The sequence below is a fragment of the Pistacia vera genome, unplaced genomic scaffold (genome assembly GCF_008641045.1).
Source record: "Pistacia vera cultivar Batoury unplaced genomic scaffold, PisVer_v2 Contig66, whole genome shotgun sequence".
Taxonomy (NCBI): domain Eukaryota; kingdom Viridiplantae; phylum Streptophyta; class Magnoliopsida; order Sapindales; family Anacardiaceae; genus Pistacia; species Pistacia vera.
In genome coordinates this window covers 94,023-119,814 of record NW_022196512.1, presented here as the reverse complement: position 1 = coordinate 119,814, position 25,792 = coordinate 94,023, and the positions used below count along the sequence as shown (strand labels likewise).

The 25,792-nt window shown below is 32.8% G+C and overlaps 3 protein-coding genes across 3 annotated transcripts; all 3 read left to right on the top strand.

The window, feature by feature from the left end:
* The first annotated feature begins 7,103 nt into the window (after positions 1-7,103).
* Positions 7,104-8,174, top strand: LOC116112286. Its single transcript, XM_031398441.1, has one exon. It carries the CDS (start codon positions 7,104-7,106, stop codon positions 8,172-8,174), a length of 1,071 nt encoding a protein of 356 aa, XP_031254301.1.
* Positions 8,175-13,186: 5,012 nt separating this feature from the next.
* Positions 13,187-19,087, top strand: LOC116112297 (probable disease resistance protein At4g14610). The gene is made up of 3 exons (XM_031398454.1): positions 13,187-13,328; positions 14,281-14,614; positions 19,017-19,087. The coding sequence occupies exons 1-3, from the start codon at positions 13,221-13,223 to the stop codon at positions 19,046-19,048; spliced, it is 474 nt and encodes a 157-aa protein (XP_031254314.1). The 5' UTR covers positions 13,187-13,220; the 3' UTR covers positions 19,049-19,087.
* A 2,431-nt stretch (positions 19,088-21,518) lies between these two features.
* LOC116112284 lies at positions 21,519-24,613 on the top strand. The gene is made up of 5 exons (XM_031398440.1): positions 21,519-21,844; positions 22,028-22,125; positions 22,218-22,477; positions 23,422-24,108; positions 24,464-24,613. Exons 1-5 carry the CDS (start codon positions 21,519-21,521, stop codon positions 24,536-24,538), a joined length of 1,446 nt encoding a protein of 481 aa, XP_031254300.1. The 3' UTR covers positions 24,539-24,613.
* Positions 24,614-25,792: the final 1,179 nt, after the last annotated feature.

Sequence of the window (25,792 nt, the reverse complement as noted above, 5' to 3'; positions counted from 1 at the left end):
GAAGAGTTTTTTCTTTTCCTCATCTACTAGCCTATACAAATTGACCTTTAACTCCTCTGTTTTTCACTTGCCCACTTCCTCCGCCTTCCTCCTCACCCTCCTCCATTTTCACTACCTCACTTCCTTTGTGTCCCGCCTCACCCTCCTCCATTTTCACTTCCTCCACCTTCCTCTTTACCCTTCTCCATTTTTGCTTCTCCACTTTCATGGACTTCCTCATTTATTTTCTTTGTTTTCCTCTTCTTTACATATGTTATTGTCGTGTAAGGAGATTTTATATGCTTACTCTTTCAGCTCTCTCTTTTATGCTCAGGTTACACTTTAACCACTTTCAATACCCCACCAATTTTCTCCACCACCCTACCAATTTTCTCCACCACCCTATCAACTTTCTTTTCCACCCTTTTCATCCGCTCTTCCATCTTCTCAAACCTCTCATAAATGATTGTTGTAAAACTATCAAACATAACATTTATGAGGTCAACCACCTCACTCTCTTGACCCCGACGCCTCGGCAAATCGTTGCTTGTTATATCGGTTTGCCAATTGGGTGGAGGCATACGCACCTCTTCATCCTTCTCTTCCTCCCTCCTACTGATTGGAACTTCATCCTCCTCAGCCTCAAACACATTCTCAAGTAGTGGCCTTGCAACTGCACTCACATGCGTGACCCTTTTTAGGTCCCACATTAGGCAGTCTATCCCTTCATCTGCTACATCGTCCAGTGCTCTAAACGATGTAACATACTCCTCTTCCGCTTCACCCCTAATAGAAGTGAGGAATGGACGGACGACTCCCTGCAATAAGAAAAAAATCAATCAAATTTAAGCACATTTAAAAGCAAGTGCATATTCAAAAGATTAAGCCTTTAATCTTACCCGAGTTGTTTGAATTTCCATTTCTATTTTGTCATAACCCCAATTGGCACACTTCTCGATGTGCCACTGTAACATTTTAGGAAATTGCAGTCACTCATCTGAAGTCTATATTGCCCATGGGAAGCCAAACAAATTTTACGTGCTCAATCTATCCTTCTCGATAGCTTAGCGATGCTTTATCGCTATATCTTTTCCATGTAAGGACTCAATGGTTAGCTGAAATGATAACTGTCCCCATGGATAAGCATTAAAGAAGTCCATGTTGCTTGCAAACTTCACATAATCCTTATTAACGACTTTTGTTAAGTCAGAAGCCATTAGGATAGAATGCACGAACCATACCAGACACATTTTGAACTTCTCTGAAGATGTATACCCTTATTCTCCTAACCTCTCCTCTAAATCGCTTTTGTAATAGATGTATTCTCTCCCCCCCCCCCCCCCCCCCCCCCCCCAAAAAAAAAAAAAAAAAAAAAACCTTTTTAGCCAAGTATCGGCTGCCCTACTCTTTGTTATTCTCTCTTGCTCTTCTGCGTCTAGAAATGCCCTACATCTTAAGCCTGTCATTAGGGCGTATATATTCCATCATCCCAAAATGTAGTGGCTTCCAATCCACCATGAACCACATTTCATTTTTTTTTTTTTTTTTTTTGCTTTTAACTGAGTGCAGCAACATATAATGCACTCTCTGCCCCCAGAACGCCTTCTTCCAATTTTCTTTGATGTCTGCAAAATGACCGAAACAACTATCTTTGAATTGGTCATACCCTTCCTTTGTTTCTCTAAAATCTCCTTTATTCTCATAAAAATTTGTCAACTCGACCTAATTGTCACCCTTACGAGGAAGTACGGTATCTTATCGCTTACAACCTCCAACCCATAGTCTTTATAATTTACACTTCAAAAAATCTACACAATCGATATAAACTAAATATCAGCAAAAATAGAAACCAAAACAACCAATAGGCTGCCAATTTAGGGGATAAGGGCTTCGAGGGCATCGGGGAGTGGGTATTTTTGGCTTTGAGAGGACCAGGGAAGCCAATGCAGGCCTTCCAGAGGCTGTTGTGGTAGGTTCCATGACTGGAGATGGCTGAGGATGGCAGGAGGTGGCAGAATAGGGGGGCGGAGGGCTGCCCTGCATATTGCATGCCAACTGCTCGACAAAACGCCACAACCACCGTAACAATCAAAACCAACTACATATCCCCCAAATTCACACAAACCAATCAATTTTTTTGTCAAATTCAAAACCACCAATAAAAAATGTACTTTTTGTTCACCGGCGTCCTCCTCTTCAAAACCATTTTCCGATTCTCCTCTCTGTTCTTGTGCCACCGTTGTCTCCTCTGCCTCCAGACCACCTTCACTTATTGGATGATCCATCGGAGCGTCTTCTTCGAAAACCTTTGAATAGCTACTGCCGCCGGAGTCTAGGATTTGCAGTGGGGTTGGGTTTTCCTCCTCTTTATGAATATCAGCTATGATTTTGCTTAACGAAACTTTAGGATTGAATATTGATTGGAAATAGGGAACTTTTATTGTCGGGAATCGCAAAGAAATGAAAGATGTTTCGTTGGTCGTTTTTTGGGTATATTGCTCGATTAAGCGATTTTACAATTTTGAAGGGAGGGGGTTGTTTTTTAATTTTCAAAATTTAAACAAATTTCCATTAATTATACTATTACCCATATACGTTTCAATCTTTTCACTCTAGCCCATTTTTGCATGTTTAGTTCCAATTAAGTGTGCCATGTTCGATTTTTAAATTTAAAAAAAAAAAGGGCCTCTATATTTCAGGGTTATTCTTTTAAATCCAAACTTGGGATGTATGGGGAGTTAAATTTCCTCAACATTAGTTATCCATTAAAACTTTTGACACACAGCAATGATATAGCAATGGAATCCCATATTTGCCCTTGTAAATGTGATATTAAAAGGGAAAGACTTAGGGTTAGAAAGGTAATTCCAAATATTAAATCTTATTTTGTCTTTTTGTGTATGTCATTTATACTTTAATCTGTTTTATTCATATTTTTAATCTGATTTTTTAAAAAGTAATTTAATAACTGTAATTTTTTTCTTTTTAAATTCGTAACTTCTTTTTTCTCTCTCTCTTTTTATTCATTTTTTTTAATCTGATTCTTTTGAAAAATAACCCAATAACCCTTTTTTCTTTCTCATTTTTAATTTCGTATTAAAACCCAGCAGTTACAAACCTCAGCCACATCGTGCCCTACCCTAAGGCCCAATCGGCAGCCATTGACAGCTATCGTCGTTCCCATTAGCCTCCCGTGCACCACACACTGCACCCAAATCGTTGCCATCTCCTCCATTGCATCCACACCAAAACCACTGCTATTGCATCCATAACACAACCATCGCCATTGCACCCACACCACAGCCCACCCTTTAGGGCAACACCACAACAGCCACATCAAACCAGATGACAACCATTGCCGCACCCATTGGCCATCAGCGTACCATCAGAACATGCAAAGTGCAACACATCTCCATTGCACCTACACCACAACCCATTACCCCTTAAACAATCACCACCACCAAATTAGCCACAACGAAACCAGATCACCAACCAACTCAACTTCACAAGATCTGCAACAACACCATCTAGGTTTAAAACAAGCTCCCTAGCCAAATTGATTATGAAAAAACCACCCAAGGCGTCAACATTAGGGTTTGAATTGAGGTGAGGCGGCTTCACTCCTCTAGTTTAACAGGAATTTCATGACACACAAAAATTCATTAAACGACAGTTAATAGTTATGGAACCAAACATTGCTTTTTGACTTTACCGGACCTAACTTACTGAGACCAAAATGTAGTTACCTCTCTTTTTCCCCTTTTATTTTTATTTATTTTTATTTTTTCATAATTTTATTCATCTCATTGCTATATATAGGATTATTCAAATAAAAAATAAAAATAAAAATTTAAAAATCTGATAAATTGTGCAAGTATATATATAACACAATATAAATTTTTCTACTAATCAACACATTTAATAGTGTAAATTTTTAAACTTGAATATACAAGTTTCACGTACTAATAAATATCAATATTTGCTACTTTGAGTGACACTAGTTGACCACTTATCTTTATCTTGCTAGCCTCCAATTATAAATTTTTACATAAATACGATTTTATCGATCCTTCAGCAAAATTTGTTACATCTTAAATCCTCTTAATTTCTATTTCTCCATCCTCAATCTTGTATTTTAAAATTAGTTAATTAAAGTGCTTAGCATAATTCCCATTATTTTCAGCCTAAATTCACAATAATGCTTTTGCTATTGTACAAATGACAATGGGTAAATCTCAACATTCTTTACATACATCATTTGGTAAAGAATTCCCATTATTTGGGAAGGAGATTTTCAAGAGAGATTTGGCCAAGTAAAAACTCTTCAATTGATTAAGGATGAATATGTAAATATTCCAATTCAAATCCTTCACAAATTTAAAAGTGCATTTCTCTTTCATTTAGACGGTTAATGTCTTAATTTATAAATAAAATAAAAGTATGGAAGGTTAGAGATAAAGTATTTAGATAAAACTCATATGACATCTTTAGTAAAAGATATTCATAACAAATCATTCTAAGGATCATCGATTTTTTTACTATTTAAGTGATCCAGCGATCTATATTTATAGGTGGGATATAATGTTTAACCCAACTATTAAAATTATGAGGTTAGATTTATTTTGCTTCCATACTAATTGACTTTTTTGAATTGTAAATGAAAGCCTACCCTCTCTTTCTGGAACACTCAGAATTACAATGAGTATTGAGACATAAATAATGTTATTCCAAAGACGCCTGTGTTTTCAACCCTCAAGTACACGTAGGGGTGGAAAAAACCGGTTAACCGAACCGGTTTATCCTATATTTGAACCGAACCGGATTCTGATTTAGGTGAAAAACTGAACCAAAATCGAACCGGTTTTTCACTTAAACCAGTTTGTAACCGAACTGAAAATTCAGTTCAGTTAACCAGTTTTAAACTGGTTTTTTAAAATAGTTTTGACCAGTCGGCCCAATTCAATAAAACCTTCCAATTTGGCCCAATTTACTATAGTTCAGAATGTCACTCACCCACTCAAGACGGTCTTTGATCAGACCAATAAAAAGGAGACCATAGTTTCCTAGGATTTTTCGGATTGGAGGTTGAGTGGTAGGTTGAGATGGTGAAACCAAAGACCAATAAAAGGGAGACCATAGTTTCCTAGGATTTTTTCAGATTGGAGGTTGAGTGGCAGGTTGAGATGGTGAAACCGTGGCTGATGGTGCTTGTACAGATAACTTATGGTTTTGATGATGAAGTTTTATGTGGAGTATGAAACTGAAGTTGCAGAGAAAGAAAAGATGGAGGAATGGATGCGTATTTGCAGAGAGAGAGAGAGAGAGAGAGAGAGAGAGGTATTTAATAAAAGTGAAAGATGAAGAAATCGAGAAAGAGAGAGAGAGAGGCATCTAATAAAAGAGAAGATGAAGAAATTGAGAAAGAGAGAGAGGTATTTAATAAAAGAAAAAGGTGGAGAAACCGAGAAAGAGAGAGTGGTATTTAATAAAATAAAACATGGAGAAACCGAGCAAGAGAGAGAGTATTTAATGAAAGAAAAAAATTATTTTAAAAAAAAAACCGGTTTAGCAATCCGATTCCGGTTAACCGGATTATTTTTTTCTAAAAACCAAACTGAATCCTAAAAAAAACCTAATTTCCAGTCCGATTTTTCGATTCGATTCAGTTTTCGGTTTTTTTTTTTTTTCCACTCCTAAGTACAGGCAGGCAACTTATGATTAGAAGTAGCATAATTTTGTTGGATTTGACCTTAGATTCTCTCGGGCAAAAAACACATAATTCTCATAATTTAACCTCTGAATAATTGAATTAGTATTATGGAATGCCATGTGGTTGGTATTATGGTGTGTTGTAGTAGAAATTTGTTGAATTAAACACAGCTTCATAGCTGGTGGGAATGTCGATGCCGGTTTTCTGATTTCCTAAAACAAGACTGTAATCAAGGACCAAGCCTCATGAGGCCCTGTATTATTGGTTGTACTTCGACTCTGGCTCCATCCAAACAGGTGAGTATGACTTAATGGTTGTTAGTATCGTACGATACGCGATACGAATCCTAGATATGATTCGATACGGGTCACTAACGATACGTATCAAAGGGTGTATCGCAAACCTTTCGATACGTTGATATGTATCCTACGATACGATACCAATCGGTCCGTATCCTTAAAAATATTGATACGGCTTTTTTAATTTAGGCTGAAGGCCCAAAAAAATTTGGAGGTCGGGTTGAAATAGATCGGGTCGGATGCAAGTCACCCGACCCGGTTCACTAAAACCCACCTAAAATTACCCCATCCCCAATTTTACCCTAGCTAAGATTCACTCATGGTGAAGAGAGCAGTTGCACACACCTTAGCCTTTCGGTCCCCACTCCTTAGCAGTCAGCAATTAAGCTAAAAGTCAACAAGTTCAACACGATTTGTTCAGGTATACTACTCTTTTTCTCTTTTCATTTCATATTTGAATTGTAATATAGTATTATAAAACCCTTGATTTGTTTGTTTGCTCATTAAGAATATAAAAAGTTGATTCATCTTTGTTGATTCTTGAATAAAAGTGGAGACAATTAAATAATATAGAGCAATTGCATGCACCATAGCCTGTCGGTCCCCACTCTCAGTAGTCAGTAATTTATTAAACAAATTAAGCTAAAAGTCACCCAAGTTCTACACGATTTGTTCAGGTGTACTACTTTTTTTCTCTTTTCATTTCATATTTGATTTGTAATATAATATTACAAAAACCTTGATTTGTTTATTTGCTCATTAAGAATATAAAAAAATGATTCATCTTTGTTGATTGTTGAATAAAACTGAAGACAATTAAATAATATAATATTAGAATACTAAGAAATTCCTAGTTGCATTGTTTTATGGATAACAATTTTACAAACCTCTTATATATGAGTTTTGATTTGTTTTCCTTATGTTATGCTTCTTCATTTGGTATTTTGCAGCCTCTTTTGGTCCATTAGATTAAGACTAAGATTTGAATCATGAGAAATAAGAAGGGAAAATTAGATGATATTACATGGGAGCATTGTAAAAAAGTGAATGAGGAAAATAGATTGCATCTTACATGTAACTATTGTGGTATACCATATTGGGGTGGTGTAATATGAATGAAAAATCATCTTGCTAGAACCCATATCCAAGTTAAGCCATGTGGTGAAGTTCCCGAAGATGTTAAAATGAAATTTCAAGAGTTGTTGGTAGCAAAGAAAGTTAATAAGGATGATGATGATGATGATATGGTTGACATTTTTAAACAGCAAGATGTTAATCCTAATACAGGTAAAATTGATAGTTTTCTTAGTAAGGGAAAAAAAGGAAGTGGTTCTAACTCTAAGCAAAGAACTTTAAATGAAGTTGTGAAGGATAGGGAAAAGGTAATTCAAGGTATATGTAGGTGTCTTTATGGCAATGCATTACCATTTAATTTAGTTAAAAGTCCTCTTTTTGTTGACATGTTAAAGTTAGTGGGAGATTATGGAAGGGGATTGAAACCTCCTACTTATCATGAAGCAAGAGTTTCTTATTTGAAGAGAGAGGTTGATCTTGTGGAAGAAAAACTTGGAAAGTATAAAAATGAGTGGAAAAAGAATGGTTGCACATTAATGTCAGATGGGTGGATAGATGGAAAGGGTAGATCATTGACTAACTTTCTTGTCAATAGTCCAAGTGGGACAGTTTTTTTGAAATCTATTGATACCTCCGAATTTATAAAAAATGCTCAAAAAATGTTTGAGTTACTTGATAGTGTTGTGGAGGAGATAGGAGAAGAGCATGTTGTACAAGTGGTAATTGACGGAGCATCCAATTATGTAGCTGCCGGTAGAATGTTAGAAAAGAAAAGGAGAAAGCTATTTTGGTCTCCTTGTGTGGCTCATTGTCTTGACTTGATTCTTGAGGATATTGGAAAGATTACGGTATTCTATGACACCATTGCAAAAGCCAAGCAAGTCACAAGTTTCATTTATAGGCATACATGGGTGCTTAATTTATATAGAAAATTTTCAATGGATAAAGAGCTAGCAAGACCGGCAGTAACAAGATTTGCAACATCTTTTCTCACATTGAGTTGCATTATGGATAGTAAACTAGCTCTTAGTCCATGTTTGCATCAGAAGAATAGGCAAATAGTATACATGCTACTACAGTTAAGGGGAAAAAAGTGGTGGATATTATCTTGAGTGATACAAGATTTTGGAAATCCATCCAATTTGCCTTGAAATGTGTGGATCCACTAGTGGAGGTTTTGAGGCTTGTAGATGGTGATGCGAAACCAGCAATATGATACATCTATGAAGCCATGAGAAGAGCAAAGAATCAAATTGCAAAGAATTTCAACAAGTGGAGCATCGATATAGAGAAATATGGAAGATAATTGACACTCGTTGGGATTTTCAACTTCATAGGCCACTTCATGCAGCGGCATACTACCTTAATCCTAAGTAAGTGTTGATCATTTTTTTTAATCCATATAAAAATTGCTTGAAAATTTGAATTTAGAAATCTAATTTATGTTGATTTTATATATTCGGTACCATTATGATCCAAACTTCAATCCGGACAAAAAAGTTAAAATTGGATTATACAAGGTAACTGAGAAGATGTATCCGGATGTGGAAACAAGAGTTGAAGTTGATGCTCAACTTGACAAGTTTAAAAGAGGAGTAGGATTATTTAGAATGGATATGGCCATAATAACAAGAGACAAAAAACAACCGGGTATGTTTGCTTATATGTTTGTTATTTATTTATTTATTTATTTTGGTTATAACTTACTAATGTGTTTATTATTATTATTATTATTTTTTAAAATAACTTTATGGTGGGACAGCTATGGAGAAGAGTGCAAAGAGTTGCAAACACTTGCCATAAAAGTCTTAAGCTTTACATGTAGTGCCACGGGTTGTGAAAGAAATTGGAGCACCTTTGAACATGTGCATTCTAAAGAAGGAATCATTTGGAGCAACAAAGATTGAATGCTCTTGTCTTTGTTAAATATAATCTTCAATTAGAAATGAGGCAAAAGCTTGGGGAGGAGAAAGGAGAGGCATATGATCCAATATGTTTATTGGACATAGAATCCGATGATGATTGGATTATGGAAAAAGAAGATCCTTTCTTGTCGGATGATAATTCATGGATGGATGTTCAAGAATGCTTCAACATAGATGAAGGTGCTCCTAGCAATAAAAGAGCCAGAGGTATATCTTACTTTGATATTAATCTAGCAATTCTTTTAATAAAAAATTGAATTTACTATGTATATTGATGGTTTGATGATTTCTTTATAGGACCAAGGAACTTAAATGCTAGCAACAAAAAAGCTAAAGAAAAAGTTGTTGAAGAAGAAGATGTACTGCCCATTTTATATGATGAAGATGGAGAAAGTGAAGAGAAAGATATATTGCCTATTTTGCATAATAATAATAACACTAGTGGAGATATAGATATTGACATTGATCTTGGAAATGATATAAATGGTTAAAAAGAAATGATATAGATTCTTAAGTTTATGATTAATTTCGATTATGTAATACCATAATTTAAAGCCAATAGTATCACAAAATTTGTTAATTAATCTTAGGGATTATATTAATTTTTAGAAAAAATTTATTATTTTATTATTTAAAAAAAATGTGTATCTTACGATACGATACAATTCGCGATACACGATTCGAAAAATTAGGTTTTCGATATACGATACGATACGCGATTTGACAACCATACTCACTTATCCACCTAATGGGCCTCACTTCAAATAATTGGTTTTCATTGCGAGCGCTTGTTTTTTGAACTGATAAAAAAAAAAAAAAAAAACCCCATATTAAATAAAATTCATTTAATAAAGTAGTATGCACATCATCTTCAAGAATTAATCTTATCTTCTTCTAATATTTTAAAATTATTCTCAATGAATTAACTTCCTCCTCAAAGCTATGAAATTTCAAATAATATTGAATATATACCAAACCAAACCAAAATAAAAGATTGTTAATCTACAAACATAAAAACAGTAGGATAAAAAATAAAAAATATTAATTTGTTTATGTACAAGAAGGAAATGAAAGGGTTTCAGTAATCAGATGAATGGTCAAATATTCTACTATATCAAACTTCTCTTTCTTACTTTAATAAATATTTGTGTTTCCAACTCCCAAAGCTTGCGTAAAAGAGTCTATGCAGTTGATTTTAAAGGGATAATTTCCAACAGGAGCAAATTTGTTTTAATTGACCAAATCAATTTTGAGTAAAATTGTTTGAATAGATAAAATCCACTGTGATCATAAAACTGTGAATTATACAAAACTTAATTAAATTTGTTGGTAGAAAAAGCAACAAATTCGGGTATCCAATTGCTATTAATAATTATTTCATAAATATATATTAACCAAAAGAGAATATCATAAATTCAATTGATTATTGTCAAACGTCTATTATTTTGGATTATCTCTCAACTTTTTTTTTCCAACCTCATTAATTTCCACCACAAAATTCTATGATAATAATCACTGTTGATGGTTTAGCGGTCAACTAAGACTTTAATGTATTATTAAAGAGCTCTTAAATTCAATCCACTTAGGTTGTTAATAAGAGTGATAATTGAGAGGATTTACCTAACCATTAACTTCAAGATTCTAAAGGATTAATTAAAATACACATAAACTAGTCCAAACACCCTGGATCACAAAAAAAAAAAAAAAAAATCATAAACAAAATTGATGGATAATAATCTTGGGCCAACCTCAATTGTGGTTGGTAGAAAATAATTAATTTGGAGAAAATTCTTTTCACATGCATCCAATTTTGAATACCCTCTTTTCATGTACCTTTCTCTTTAATAATCATGGCTAGAGCTGGGCATTTGGGACCGGGTCCGAAAGCCTAGCTCCAAAACTTGGTCCTAGGACTGGTCCTTAAGAGGATCAGACCTAGGAGGCCTGGTCCCATTTTCCTTGAGAGGATCGGACCTAGAAGGCCTGGTCCCAAAACGGGACCAAGCCTAAGGAGGAAGGCCCAGGCCCTCCTCCGGTCTTAGGCCTGGGCCCAAATTTTTTTGTATTTTTTCAATATAGTCCCCTACTAAATTACATAAAAACCCCTGTTAATTTTAAAATAAATATAAATTACTAGGGCTAAAATGAAATTTTATAAAATTTATAAAAAAAAATCTTCCAGATCTAAAAAATTTATAAATTTTACTCCTAAAAAATACTAAAAACCCCCTATAAAATTTCATTGTACCCCCAAAATATAAAAAAATTTGAGGGAAGAAAATAAAATTATCCAAGCCCCATGGGACCGGTCCTAGGCCCATAGGACCAGTCTCGACTAGGCCTAGGGCTTGGTCTGGTCCTGATTTTTCTCATGGGTCTGGGACCGATCCCAAGCCCATGAGTGACAGGTCCCATTGGGGACCAGTCCGAAGGGACCAGTCCCAAATGGGCCCAGGCCTGGGCCTGCAAGGGACCGGTCCCTGCCCACCTCTAAATTTATTCATGGCATAATTTTTACAACTATTGGCACATCTGTAAAGCAAAAATAGGTTCCTGTCTGAATAGCATCTTATCATAGTCTCGATTTCTCCATCTTTTGTTTTTCTTGCCCCCTTAATATTTGTACTTTTGTTGATGGTTCAAGTGGCGGGTCTCCACCATAATCAATTCATTCACAGTAAAGTTAAAATCAATGGATTGATTCTTTTCTGTAATTATTTTCTTTTTAGACACCTCGTCTTTAGTTTAAACTTTAATTTAAATTTTATTTTATATTAGAATAAGTAAAAAGTTCAAAGATGAAATTACTTTTATGTATCATATCATATGCAGATCAATTATTGATGCCCAAGCGGTGGGGTTCCACTGTTATGGAAAATAAAATTGGGAATAGCAGAAAATGCTTTCACAAACACGTTTTGGTCAATTATAAAAATATTTACTCGGAAACTTTATATGAAACGCCTTTGGGTCCACCTGGAATTAGCAGTACTCAACTGCTTTCTTCGTCTTTTCTTTTCTTCCTCCCTTCCATCTTTTAGACTTTTATTCATGTTCACGTGGTGGGTCTCCACTGTAATCAATCATTCACATTAAAGTTAAAACCAAATGATTGATGTTCATTGTAATCTCTCTTCTTCTTCTTCTTCAGTTTTCAGTTTTCTTCTATCGCTCAATCTTTCAGAAATCACTCAAAATCCCTTTCACTCAGAAACCTCTCTCACCCCTTCAGATACCAATAAAAATACTTTTACTCTAAAACCAGATCGCTTGATTTTTCACTCCTTTCCTGTTCCGTTATTTCTTGTTTATATACCCCAAAAAAAAAAAAAAAATCCATTTTCCTTACTTCTTGTTTACCAAAAAAATTCCTTTCCCATTTTCTTATTTTTCCTTTTGAAAAAGGAACAAAAAAATCTTCTTTATTTCAGCCATTTTCACCTAACTTTAGTTCAGTTTGCAGTTGCCCTATTACTTTCTCTGTTTTATTTTCTTTCTATTTTTCCCTTTTCCTTATTTCTTGTTTAAAAAAAACAAAAAAAAATTTCAGCATTTTCCCTGACTCTTGTTCTGTTATTTGATTTTGCACCTGTTTTTATCTCTGTTTTAATTTTTACTTATTTTTTATATTTTTCAAACTTGAGCAAGAAGTGAAGGAGAATTTTTTTTTTTAAAATGGCCCAACTTGCTGCATCTATCGAGGGTATCGGGAGTTTTGTTCTCCAACTTGGCCAGTGCTTGGTTGCTCCGATTGGGCGTCCATTTAAGTACTTGTACAATTACAAGAAGAACATTGACAGCCTTCAAGGTGAAGTTAGGAAGCTGAAGAACACAAGAGATGAAGTGCAGGTTAAGGTTACTGCTGCTGAAAGAAACGTGGAAGAGATCAACCAGAGTGTTAAAGACTGGCAGAAGGATGTTGAGAAGACCATTACTGACGCAGAGAAGTTGATTGAAGAGAAAGAAAACAATCCTTGATGTTTCAAGGGATTGTGCCCCAACTGGATCACCCGCTACAAGCATAGCAAGAAAGCATTCAAATTAAAGGAAGAAGATATCAATCAACTCCTAGATAAGAATATTCTTCCATTCCTGCCGCAAGAAGATAAAGTTGCCCATCCTACTATTCACAAGGAGATATGGCTTAGATCTAATGAAGATTATTTGGCTTTCGAATCAAGAAACTCCACTGTGAAAGATGTATGGGATGCATTAAAAGATGAGAATATCTACATGATCGGTGTATATGGGATGGGTGGTCTTGGGAAGACCACACTTGTGCAGGAAGTTGGTAAGAAAGCGGAGAAGGATGAGCTATTCGACGACTTTGTTTTTGTTGACGTAAACATTTAGGTCCGTTTTTCGTTATTTTGGGTACGATTTTTTATATTTTTAGAGTCGGTGAGAATAATAAGATAAAATTTAAAAATTAACAAAAATACATCTCTCCGTTTACTAATTTATTAAACACTCCAATATATAAAAAATTTATAAAGTGATAAAAATACTCCTATCTATAGTTGTCAGATTCCGGTTACCACCGTCGGAATCTGATGTTATGGCACATGATCGATTAGATTTGGTTGTTCGTGTGTCGTTATGATTGTGGATCTGATCGAAAAAGGTTAGATCTACGATCATTTCTGGTTGTCAATGGATAGCTGAAGGCCAAAGATCTGACCGAAAAATGATAGATCAGTATACTACTGACCACATCCAGTCGGTAGAATATCATTATATTAGATTTTAGTCACCTTATGACGATGATGGTCAGAATCTGACAAATATGGATGGATGAGGGTATTTTGTTAATTTTTAAACTTTTTTTAGGGTATTTAATTAAATTAATAAATTTAAGAAACTTAAAATAGTTAAAGAAAATATAACAGTATTTTGAAGATAATGAAACTAATAGTTATTTTGTAGATAGGAGGGGGAATATGATGTGAAATATGAAAACAAACGGACCCAGGTTTCATTTGTTGAGGATAAGCTATTCGACCACTTTGTTTTTATTATTATCTTATTCAAAGTTTATTTATTTATAATATTTATATATTTGATTGCACTTATTTAGACTTTTGGCTTCTATACAAGGATGTATGTTTGCGTTTATAATGAGAAGAAAGCTTTTAATAAAATATTGTTTCTTCACTTTTAATAAAGACATCCTTATTTTCTTTATTTTCGTTTTTAATAAAAAGCACAGTTAATAGTTTAACTTTCTTTTGTTTTTGTATTTTCTTTATTTTGTGGTTCCTGGTTAGCCATATATTTTTTTTTTCTCTTGCAGGTAACAGAAACTCCTGATATCAAAAAAATTCAAACAATAATTACAAAAAAGTTAGGTCTTAAATTCGAAGATGAGAAGGAAGATGAGAGTGAAAGAGCAAATAAGTTATATTCTAGAATGAAAGACAAGAATATCCTTTTAATTATAGATAATATTTGGGAAGAGCTAGATTTGAAGACGGTTGGAATTCCTTCTGGAGCTGATCGTGGAAGAAGCAAAATGTTGATGACAACAAGAAAAGAAGATGTGTTGGAGAAGATGGGTTCCACATATAATTTTAGGATGAACATTTTAAATGAAGTGGAAGCTTGGAGGCTATTCAAGATAATGGCAGGTAATTGTTATAGCTCATAAAATTTGGCATTATGGTTTGACATGAATAAATAAAAAGTTAAAAGCAATAATAACATGAAATAGTTTCAAAATCTGTATAATTAGTGGATTGATAGAATAATAGAGTTGGCTTAGGGGCATCCTATAACATCACATTAAAAATAAGAAATCTAATTTAATTGTTTTTTTTGAAAAATCCTTTGACATAAGTTTAATTAATAATCTAATTAAAGATTATGAAAATCAAATTTCTTTGGGGTGGGGATTTGGTTGCGGCTTGCCAAGGGGTTGGGGCTGCTCGATGGGGTTTGGCTGGGAAGTGGGGTGTGTGATCTTTTTTAATTTTTTCTAGTATTTAATTTTGTAATATTTTTACTTTTATTTTTGGTTTTTTGTCATCCCCTAAGATTAAAGCTAATTCCGAAATCCCCTGTAATATTATAAATAACAAAAAAAAAAACCCAACATTAGTTAGCCATTGAAACTTTTGACACCTAGCAATGAACAGCAATGAAATCCCACATTTGCCCTTGTAAATGTGACATTAAAAGGGACAGACTTAGGGTTAGAAAGGTAATTCCAAATATTAAATCTTATTTTGTCTTTTTGTGTAACTCATTTACATTTTAATCTGTTTTATTCGTATTTTTAATCCGATTTTTTAAAAAGTAATTTAAATACTGTAATTTTTTCTTTTGAATTCGTAACTTTTTTTGTTTTCTCTCTCTTTTTATTCATTTTTATAAATCTGATTCTTTTGAAAAATAACCCAAATAACCCTTTTTTCTTTCTCATTTTTAATTTCGTAACTTCACTTCCTGTTAAAACCCCAGCAGTTACAAACCTCAGCCACACCGTGCCCCACCTCAAGGCCCAATCGGCAGCCATTAACAACTATCGTCTCTCCCATTAGCCTCCAGTGCACCACCACTGCACCCAAATCGTTGCCATGTCCTCCATTGCATACACACCAAAACCATTGCCATTGCATCCATCACACAAACCAACACCACAATAACCACAGCAAACCAGATGACAACCATTGCCATACCCATTGGCCTCCAGCGCACCACCACAACATGCAAAGTGCAACACATCTCCCTTGCACCTACACCACAACACATCCCCATTGCAGCCACACCACAACCCATTACCTTTTAAACAACCACCACCACCACATCAGCCACAACGAAACCAGCTTACCAATCAAATCAACTTCACAAGATCTACAACACCACCATCCAGGTTTAAAACAAGCTCCCTAGCACAAATTGATTATAAAAAAACCACCCAAGGCGTCGCTATTAGGGTTTGAATTGAAGGTGGGGCGGCTTCACTCCTCTAGTTTAACAGAAATTTCATGATTCTTGGCCAAACAAAAATTCATTAAACGAAAGTTAATAGTTATGGACCCAAACTTTGCTTTCCTACTTTACTGGACCCAACTCACTAAGACCAAAATGTAGTTACCTCTCCTTTTTCCCCTTTTTTATTTTTTTTATTTTTCATTATTTTATTCATCTCATTGCCATATATAGGATTATTCAAATAAAAAATAAAAAATAGTAATTTAAAAATCTGATAAATTGTGTAAGTATATGATAGAATTTGAGGTGAGTTCGACTATTTACCCAATAAGGTCTTGTTGAATTGGAGGATTACTCTCTCATCAATAGACTTGAGCATGTCTTGTCGGTGTGGGAATCTAACACTCCCCCTCAAATTCTATCATGGTATCAGAGCTCAAGTTCAATTGAGCTGAGTGTTTGACCAGTGGGTGAGGAGTTAGAGCCAACAACTACCTCAATTAACAAGTATGACCCAACAAATGGGCTTGATCATGAGGGAGAGTGTTAGAGTCTCACACCGACTAAGCACGCTCAAGCTTATTAGGTTATAAGAGGGGATAATCCTCCCATTCAACAAACTCTTATCGGGTAAGGAGTCAGACCCACCTTAAATTCTATCATGGTATCAGAACATGATAGAATTTGAGGTGAGTTTGACTCTTCACCCAATGAGGTATTATTGAATGGGAGGATTACTCTCTCTTATAAACTCCAACCGTATATATATAACATAATATAATTTTTTCTACTAATCAACAAATTTAGTAGTGTAAATTTTTAAAATTGAATATACAAATTTGGCGTACTAATAAATTGCACTATTTGCTACTTTGAGTGATACTAGTTGACCACTTATATTTATCTTGCTAGCCTCCAATTATAAATTTTTACATAAATACAATTTTATCGATCCTTTAGCAAAATTGGGACATCTTAAATCCTCTAATTTCTATTTCTACATCTTCAATTTCTATTTAAAATTAGTTAATTAAAGTGCTAGTGTAATTCCATTATTTTAGCCTAATTCACAATAATGAGAACTGAATTGGCAGCTCATTTTCATTCCTCATTCTTATCAGCTTATTTTTCTTTTCTATAAAACTGTCTTAAAGTCTAGAGCTCTTGATAAGACAAATGTGTTTGGAAAGAAAAAAAAAAAAGAACAAGGAATAATTTTGGAGTTAAGTGTAGTTTTTTAGATTTTCAAAATTTTTGTGGCTTTCTTTAGAAAAGAATCTAATATGATAGCTAGAGAGAAAATAACAACACTTGGAATTTTCTTGTTTTTAAATCAAAAGCATGTGAATAGAAAATGCAAAATGTAGCTTCTTGTGTAGGTAATGTTATTCAAAGACGTGAACTGCATTCTTTACCAATGATGTATGTAAAGAATGTGGAGGTTTGCCCATTGTCATTTGTACAATAGCAAAGCATTAAGGAACAAGAGACAAGAATCTCAATGGAAAGAGCCTTGCGAGTACTAAGAATGCCTTCTCCAGCAAAGTTCCCGACTTTGGAAAAGAATATTATAAGATTAAGTTGAGGTGATTATTTAGATCATGATGAGCTACGAAAACTTTCATAATTTCTAGTCTAATGGAAAATAATAACTTCCATTTCAGACTTGTTCAAGAATATCGTTAGTTTGGGGATACTTGAAGGAGCTAACCTTACAATAGAGCAAGCACGAAACAGACTAGATTTAGTGGGCAATGAACTCAAAGACTCTTGCTTGTTACTTGATGGCTATACCAAAGATCGATTTTCTATGCATGATGGTGTTCGCATTGTGCTATAACATGTGGATATTTAGATCACCTGTGTTTACACAGAGAAATGACATTGAAAGCGAATGGAGAATAAAGATAAACTTAGAACATGCACAATTATCTCTTTAGTTGGTAATAACATTATTACTCAACTTTCACATGAAGGATTAGATTGTCCAGAACTTGAATTTTTTGACACGAGTAAAAGGGGTTCTTCTTTCAAAATCCAAGAGGGCTTTTTCAAGTTGATGCCAAAGCTAGGGTATTGAATTTATTCAACTACATCAATCATGTTGCCGTTGTTAATTGATCTTTTGACAAACCTTCAAACATGTGGTTAGACTATGGCAGAATTAAAGATGTTACTATTATCGGAAAGCTTAAGAAGCTAAAAATCTTAGCTTGCGAGATAATGATATTGAAGAGTTGCTATAGAAATGGGTCAATTGATTGGGTTAAAGTTTCTAGATTTAAGCTATTGTAGGCAATAGAAGTTATTGCGCCAGAGTGATATCAAAATTATCACAACTAGAAGAATGTATATAAAGGGACGCGGATTTGGTGGAAGGTTGAAGTACTCAAGGAGTTCAAGTACTTGTCTCAACTGACCAATTTAGAAATAGATATTAAAGATAAAAAAATGTTGCCTAAAGACTTCTTTCCAAAGAGCTTAAAAGTATAAAATATCAATAGGAGATGTTCATCATATCAAAAATTTATGGAAATGAGATTTTGAGGAGTTGGAATTTAAATTTAATCTCCCATCTCCCTAGAAGAAATTCTTGGATCAAGGATGTTGAACTCTTAAACTTAGCTGAATCTTCAGATGATGAGGAAGATCTTGCGGGTTCAAATTTAATTTGCAATCCAATGAAATCACACACACTTTTTAATGAAAAGGTTTGATTGATGTTAACCCTCTTGTACTTCTTTATTAGATTCTTGTTTTTCTTTATGCTTATTTCGTTTGTTAACACATAACTGTGGTATGAATTATTGTTCTTCTCTTTTTTGTTTTTTTGTTTTTCCTGTGATTTAAATTTCAGTTAAATTTTAAGATTCTTTTAATATTTATACTTTGTAATTTCTATCAAATGATTTAATTAATTCATGCTTGATTTCATGACGAAACTTTTTAGAGAGACAAAGAAACATTGTTAATACTAATGGCATGTCAACTACAAATCCAACATTCAAATATGATCAATTATTACTTCTTTTTTTTTTTTTTTTTTTTTTTTTTCATATGAGTAAATATTGAAACATCAATTATCTTTGACTTCAGGTTATTTTCTCCAATTGATGGCTTGCAACTGAAAGTTACTAGTTCTAGAAAGATTTGGGACAGCCAACCTCCAACATCATGTTCTTCTGATACATTTGAACTTGCATGGATGTGGAAACAAAAGTATGCATTTCCATTTCTGTAGCCAAAAGTCTCTCCACTCTCCAAGACCTTCATAAGCGATTGTACGATTTTAGAAGAGATATTTGCAGAAGAAGAAGGAGCAAAAGCTGTTGTTAATTGTCTTCCGCAAGTAACCTTTGATGCTTCAAGATTTACCAAAACTACAGCTTTCTATCATGGGATTGACACTTGGGAATTGCCAATGTTAAAAAGGTTGGTGGTGTGGGGATGTGACACAATTCACTTCAAAATACCTAAGCTTCCATGAAAATCACTTCATATTTCAGAGCCAAAATCCTCTGGTTGGAAAATAAGGTACGAATCTCTTGTTTACTTTTTTATGAAAAGAAAAAAAAAATCTTTATAATTACATAAATTGAAACTTAATAATGGGATTTTATCATCTGTTTCTTTTTTTTTTCTTTTTTCTTTTTTTTCAACAAAAAATTAGAAAAGTAATTATAGGAATCATCAAATGCTATAGAAATCATCAATATATAATTTTCTATAGGTTGTCATTAATTGGAGGACAACCTTTTGTGAAACTATAAGGAAAAAGACACAAGTTTTTAATAGCCAAAAAAAGAAAGACAAACTTCGTTAGTAGTTACCATTAAATCTAAGAGAAAAAATTATAAGACATAATACCCTATATAATAGGGACAATGACAAAAATTGACACTTTTTTTCTTGAACATGCGGAAAAGAAGACACAAGTTTTTAAAACAAAAAGAAGAAACTTAACTGCCCAAATACGTTTAAATTAATTAAAAAAAGTTGGCGATACAAAATGTCAAAAATATGTTTATTTTAAGAGAATTGATCCAGAAAACATTTTAAAGATAAAAGACTATTTAATGCCTTTAATGTACAAATGGAATATCAAACTGTCTCGAGAAATGCCAATAAAAAGAAGGCCTTTGATGATCCCATAGGCGTAAAAATCGTTTCCTTTTCAGGTTATCTTCGTCCTTGTGAACTAATTTACAAACATCTCAGTTCTAGTTCATTCAAGCTAAACAACCAAACGACAAATTTACCATAGCACCGAGCTTAAGTTTATTTTAAGCCTAATATCAAACTTGAGTTTATTTTAAAGTCATATTAAATGCAAGTCTTGCCATATGTTTAGTTTTCATAGGGTAGTAGTGTTTTATGAAAAAAATTTGACTATTGATTTATATATTTAAATGTCAATTACTTATCAACTAAAAATACTTTAAAGGATATAAAATTATAAAATAATGAATACCATTTTTACCCTTACAAAATGTTAAATCTAATTGTCTCTAATAACATTTTATCTCTTTTAAAACCATCCGAACTTTTGTCTCTTTCTTATAGTTTCATAATACATTATCGGCATGATAATATTCCTTTTATTTTACTAGAAACGTGTCTAACAAGTGAACCTTCTTATATTGGAAACATTACACAAAAAAAATTTGCAACTTGAAACCCAATTTCTTTGTAAGTAGAGAATTTATACTAATTTTTGCAGAGTTATGTTATGGTAAGACATTATCTAATTTAATAGTATATGCCTATATGTTATAAGACATTGAAAATTTTAATTAAAAAGAAATTGTGCCAAAGTCCAGCTTATCGTTAGGATGAGCGATAGGAGATAAAATCTAACAATGTTTAACAAATAGATATTTTGTCTCTGGCCAAAAATAGTTTTGTTTAAGAAAATAACAAACTAACTAGATTTTGTTTTGATGAATTTGTAGATCAAGTTGGATTTGAAGTTATTGAGATGTTTAATCAGTAGTTTTCATAAATGGTTTTCGAATGTTATTTTAATATTGATTAGAAATTTAAAATAATAATAAAATGTAATTCTAGTTTTAGAGATATTTGTTATTAAATTATCAAAAACAGTTAATTAGATTATTTATTAAAAAAATGTCACCGTAATTTGTGTTTAATCTATGAATTCGCAACCATTAAACTTTTGTTTTAAGAAAATAAAAAGCTAATTAGATTTTGTTTCAATGAATTTGTAGATCAACTCTGATTTGGAGGATTTAGAGTAAATAAAAGTTGAGATGGATTAAATGGCAGAGTCAATCTAAAACTCTTACAATTTATAATGATCACAAGTCAGCAATATTCAGTTGGACTCCTTCAGAGATTTGAAAATTTGCAAAAGCTTGAAATAGTTGCGTAGATCCAAAGGAGTATTCTCATACACAAAGGTGAGGAGAACAGATGCAAAACACTCTAGGGCCATCCTCAACTTCTTTCCCATATCTTAAAGTTTTGAGGTGTATCGTTGTAGTGGGTGATGAAGTTAATAACAACTTCAAGCTAGAAGCTTGAGGCAGTTGAGAGAAATGAGCTGAAGATGTGAAATGCTAATTGAAATAGTAGAAAATGAGGGAGAAGGAGATGCAACAACAACTGAAAAATGTTTTTGATAATTTGAAGAAGTTGTTACTTGAAGACTTAAAAAGTTCGTATGTTTTGCTCTGGAAATTACTCTTCACATTTTCCATCGTTGGAAGAGCTAATTATAGGAGAATGCCCAATATGAAGACTTTCTCTCAAGGAATCTTACGCACACCAAAGTTACAAAAAGTTGATTATGAGGAAATCAAGTATAGGAGCAGGGTAAGAAGGATGGAGTTGGAGAAGATAATGGAAGTAGAGAATGAGGGGAATGATCTTAATAAAACATACAAGGAGCATACAAAAAACAGGTATGTATTCTAGTATTATTTTGAAATCTTTTTGTTTAAGCTAGAGGATGCAAGTAATACAAGTGTACAACACTAAGAAGACACTTTTAAGTATTTTTACTTTAGCACACGTGGTGACTCAAATCAAAGATGAGTTTCCAGTTTTAACACTACTTGAATGGCGTTGATGCTGTGAGCTTGTAGGTTATGGGATGGCATCATCAGCTTTATAAAGCAAGACAAAAATGCAACTTTATATATTATTTTTAGTTTGGGCTTAGGCCTTTCAGAAATGATTAAGAGTTCGATAGACACATTTTTCTAATCCATCAGAAATAATTATTATTATTTAATTACTTTATATTGAAACAGCTATTACATAATTTTACTGCAGGACATTTCCCTGAATTGAAGTTTCTGACATTCCAAGATAGTTCTACAGAGATCTCCTACAACCAACATCCAAATTCCTTCTACCAAAATTTGACACACTTGATTTTGTCAGATTGTGGAAACTTAAAATATGCATTTCCATCTTTCATTGCCAAAAGCCTCCACCAACTCCAACACTTAAAGATACATAATTGTAAGGTTTTAGAGGAGATTGTTGCAAAAGAAGGAGCAAATGAAGATGACAATTTTGTCTTTCCACATGTAACCTCATTGAAGCTTGAATATCTACCAGAGTTTACAGGTTTCATCTACTTTGAATGGCCAATGTTAAAAGAGTTGGTGGTGAAATGTTGTGACAAATTCATGACTTCAAAGTATTTGAGCTTCCAAGAATAACGAGGAAGGTGAACTTCATTTTTCAGAGCCAAAAATCTCTCTTCTTGAATGATAGGATGAGTATTTAATTATTTGATTGTTTATTGAAAAATAAATTAACTTAAATTATGCTTCCAAGTTTTAATTACATTAAAAAATTCATTTGAAAACAATAAATAAAAATGAATGTAATCTATATTATATTTGTTTTTTGCAAAATAATGTAAACGAAAAACAAAATATCTAAAAAGTATGTTTAATTAGTAGTTTTTTTTTTTTTTTAAGTTTTGAATGCAATTTTAATATTGATTGACATAAAAAAAATAACAAAAATATAACTTGCTAGTTTTAAAATGTTGTAGTTGAACTATCAAAAACAAGAAATAGATTTTCTTTAAAAAAAAAAAAAAAAAGGTTGCCTCCGTTATTTGTCTTTGGCCTATGACTTCTAAGCCAATAATAAAAGTCTTGTTTTAAGAAAATAACAAGCTATCTGGATTTTGTTTTGATGGATTTCTAGATCAAGTTGGATTTGAAGGAATTGGATTTAAATAATAAAAAAAATTAAAAATTATATTTAATCAATAGTTTTCAAAATTAGTTTTGGAATGTAATTTTAATATTGATTTGAAATTTGAAATAATAATATAATGTTATTTACTAGTTTTAAAATATGTTGTAGTTGAATTATCAAAACAGTTAATTATATTTTTTATTTTAAAAAAATGCCTCCCTGATTTGTGTTCGCCTTGCGAATTCCAAGCCTAAAATTAAACTTTTGTTTTAAAAAAATAAAAAGCTAATTAAATTTTGTTTCAATGGATTTGTAGATCAACTCTGATTTGGAGGAATTGAAATTAAAGAATAAGTTGAGATGGACTGAATGGCAGGGACGATCTAAAACTCTTGAGATCAGATATGATTATGAGTTAGCAAATATTCCAGTTGGACTTCTTCGGAGATTTGAAAATGTGGAAGTGCTTCTACTAAATTCGTGTGAATACAAAGAAATATTCTCATGTAGAAAGGATGAGAAACAAATGCAAATCACTTCGGGGCCATCCCCAACTTCTTTCCAATATCTTAAAGTTCTGAGTTTATATTCTTGTACTGGGTTGATGAAGTTAATAACACCTTCAATGGCTGGAAGCTTGGTTCATTTGATAGAAATGAGCATAGAATATTGTGGAATGCTAATTGAAATAGTAGAAAATGAGGGAGATGCAACAACAACAACAACTGAAATTGTTTTTGACAATTTGAAGAAGTTATCACTTGAAGGGTTAGTAAGTCTCACATGCTTTTGCTCAGGGAATTACTATTTCAATTTCCCATCTTTGAAAGAGTTCATGATACATAATTGCCCCAACATGAAGACTTTCTCCAAAGGAATCTTAAGCACACCAAAATTACAAAAAGTCAATTGTCAAATATCCAACAACGACTTCCACCAGGGGGAATTAATGGAAGTAGAGAATGAACTTAATAAAACCATACAAGGAGCATACAAAAAACAGGTATATGTATTGAATTAATTAGTTTAAATATTTATTTTTAAATAATATTATGTTTTTAGTGTTAATTATAATAAGTTATTTTTTAAAGTTAGTTTGTATTTAGGTTGAGCATTATTGTTGAACTAGTGGCCAACGCACACTTAGACACCTCACTTTATTACTAGGATACAACAAATTCTGTCTATATTTTTCTAAGAAATTTCTAAAACTACACTATTTTATAAAATTATTTCTAACAATCATTAATTCATCATATATTTGTTTTTTCCTTGGTTCTTGTTAAATATATATAAAATTATTATATCTTTTTAAGGGAAATATTAATTTTAATTTGATTGACATGATTTTTCTTTAGGTTGACTCCAATTTGAAGGAATTGACATTAAGCGGAAGGGACATCATATCAATTTGGGAAGGAGAGTTTCCATAGAGCTTTAGCAAAGTAAAAACTCTTCAATTGATTAATGATGTATATGCAATTATTTCAATTCAGTTCCTTCATAAATTTAACTTTCTTGAATAACTCATATTGAAAGTGAGTTCATATGAAGAGATATTCTCATTTGGAGAGGATAAGGAACACGTTGGAGCACTCACAAAATTAAATATTTTAGTATTGAAAGGACTTTTTAATTTAAAGTGCATTTGGAAACAAGGCTCCCAGTTGAACTCAATTCTTCAAAATCTTCATTGGCTAGAGGTGGAATATTGTCACAATTTGACTACTCTGTTGCCATCTTTAGCATCTTTTGAAAATCTGAGGGCTTTGACGGTTTCGTATTGCAATGGAATGTCAAACTTAATGTCATCCTCAACAGCCAAAAGTCTAGTGCGATTAGAAGAGTTGAGGATATGTAGATGTGAAATGATGATAGAAATATTAGCAAATGAGGGAGGTATAGAGAAAGGTGAGATTGTTTTTGAGAAATTGAAGAATTTGAGTTTGGATGATTTAGAAAGTCTCACATGTTTTTGCTCCGAGGATTACAACACCTTAAAATTCCCTTTCTTGGAAAGAATATATGTGAATGAATGCTCCAAGATGAAAACTTTCTTTGGAGGAGGCTTAAGCATGCCAAGATTACATAAGTTGAATTGGAGAGATTGTTCGGAGAGTGACATTGATACAATCATACAACAATTACAAAATGGTAAGTATTAATTTACTTAGCAATATACTTTTTCCATAGACTTCTTTGTTCTCCTTCATTGAATTAATACTCGTTAATCCTCAATGGTCTTTATTATTAATTATGTCTTTACTAAATATCATTTAAGTGAATCAATTATAGACTATCAAGTATATGAAGAAAAAATCTACAATAGTATAATTTATTTTTCCTTAATTTATACGTGTTTTTTAAGCATACATTGATGCAATAGTTGAAGAAATTCCTCATTTTCTTGTTTAATTGATAAATTATGATTAATTTAGAGTTTGAAAATAACATTATTTATAGTTTTGCTTTTACTATTAATGTGTTGTTCTTAATGACTACAGATTGTTCAAAGTTATGGGAAAGATTCCCAGTAGAAGAATAATGTTCATCAACACACAACAAAGTCATGTGGTAAGTGTGTGGTATTAGATGACTTGACCTTTCTTTTTTAACATAATTCAAAAGAATATATATAACTTGCCTTCGCAAATTCAATTCAAAAGAATATATATATTTTAAGAAAT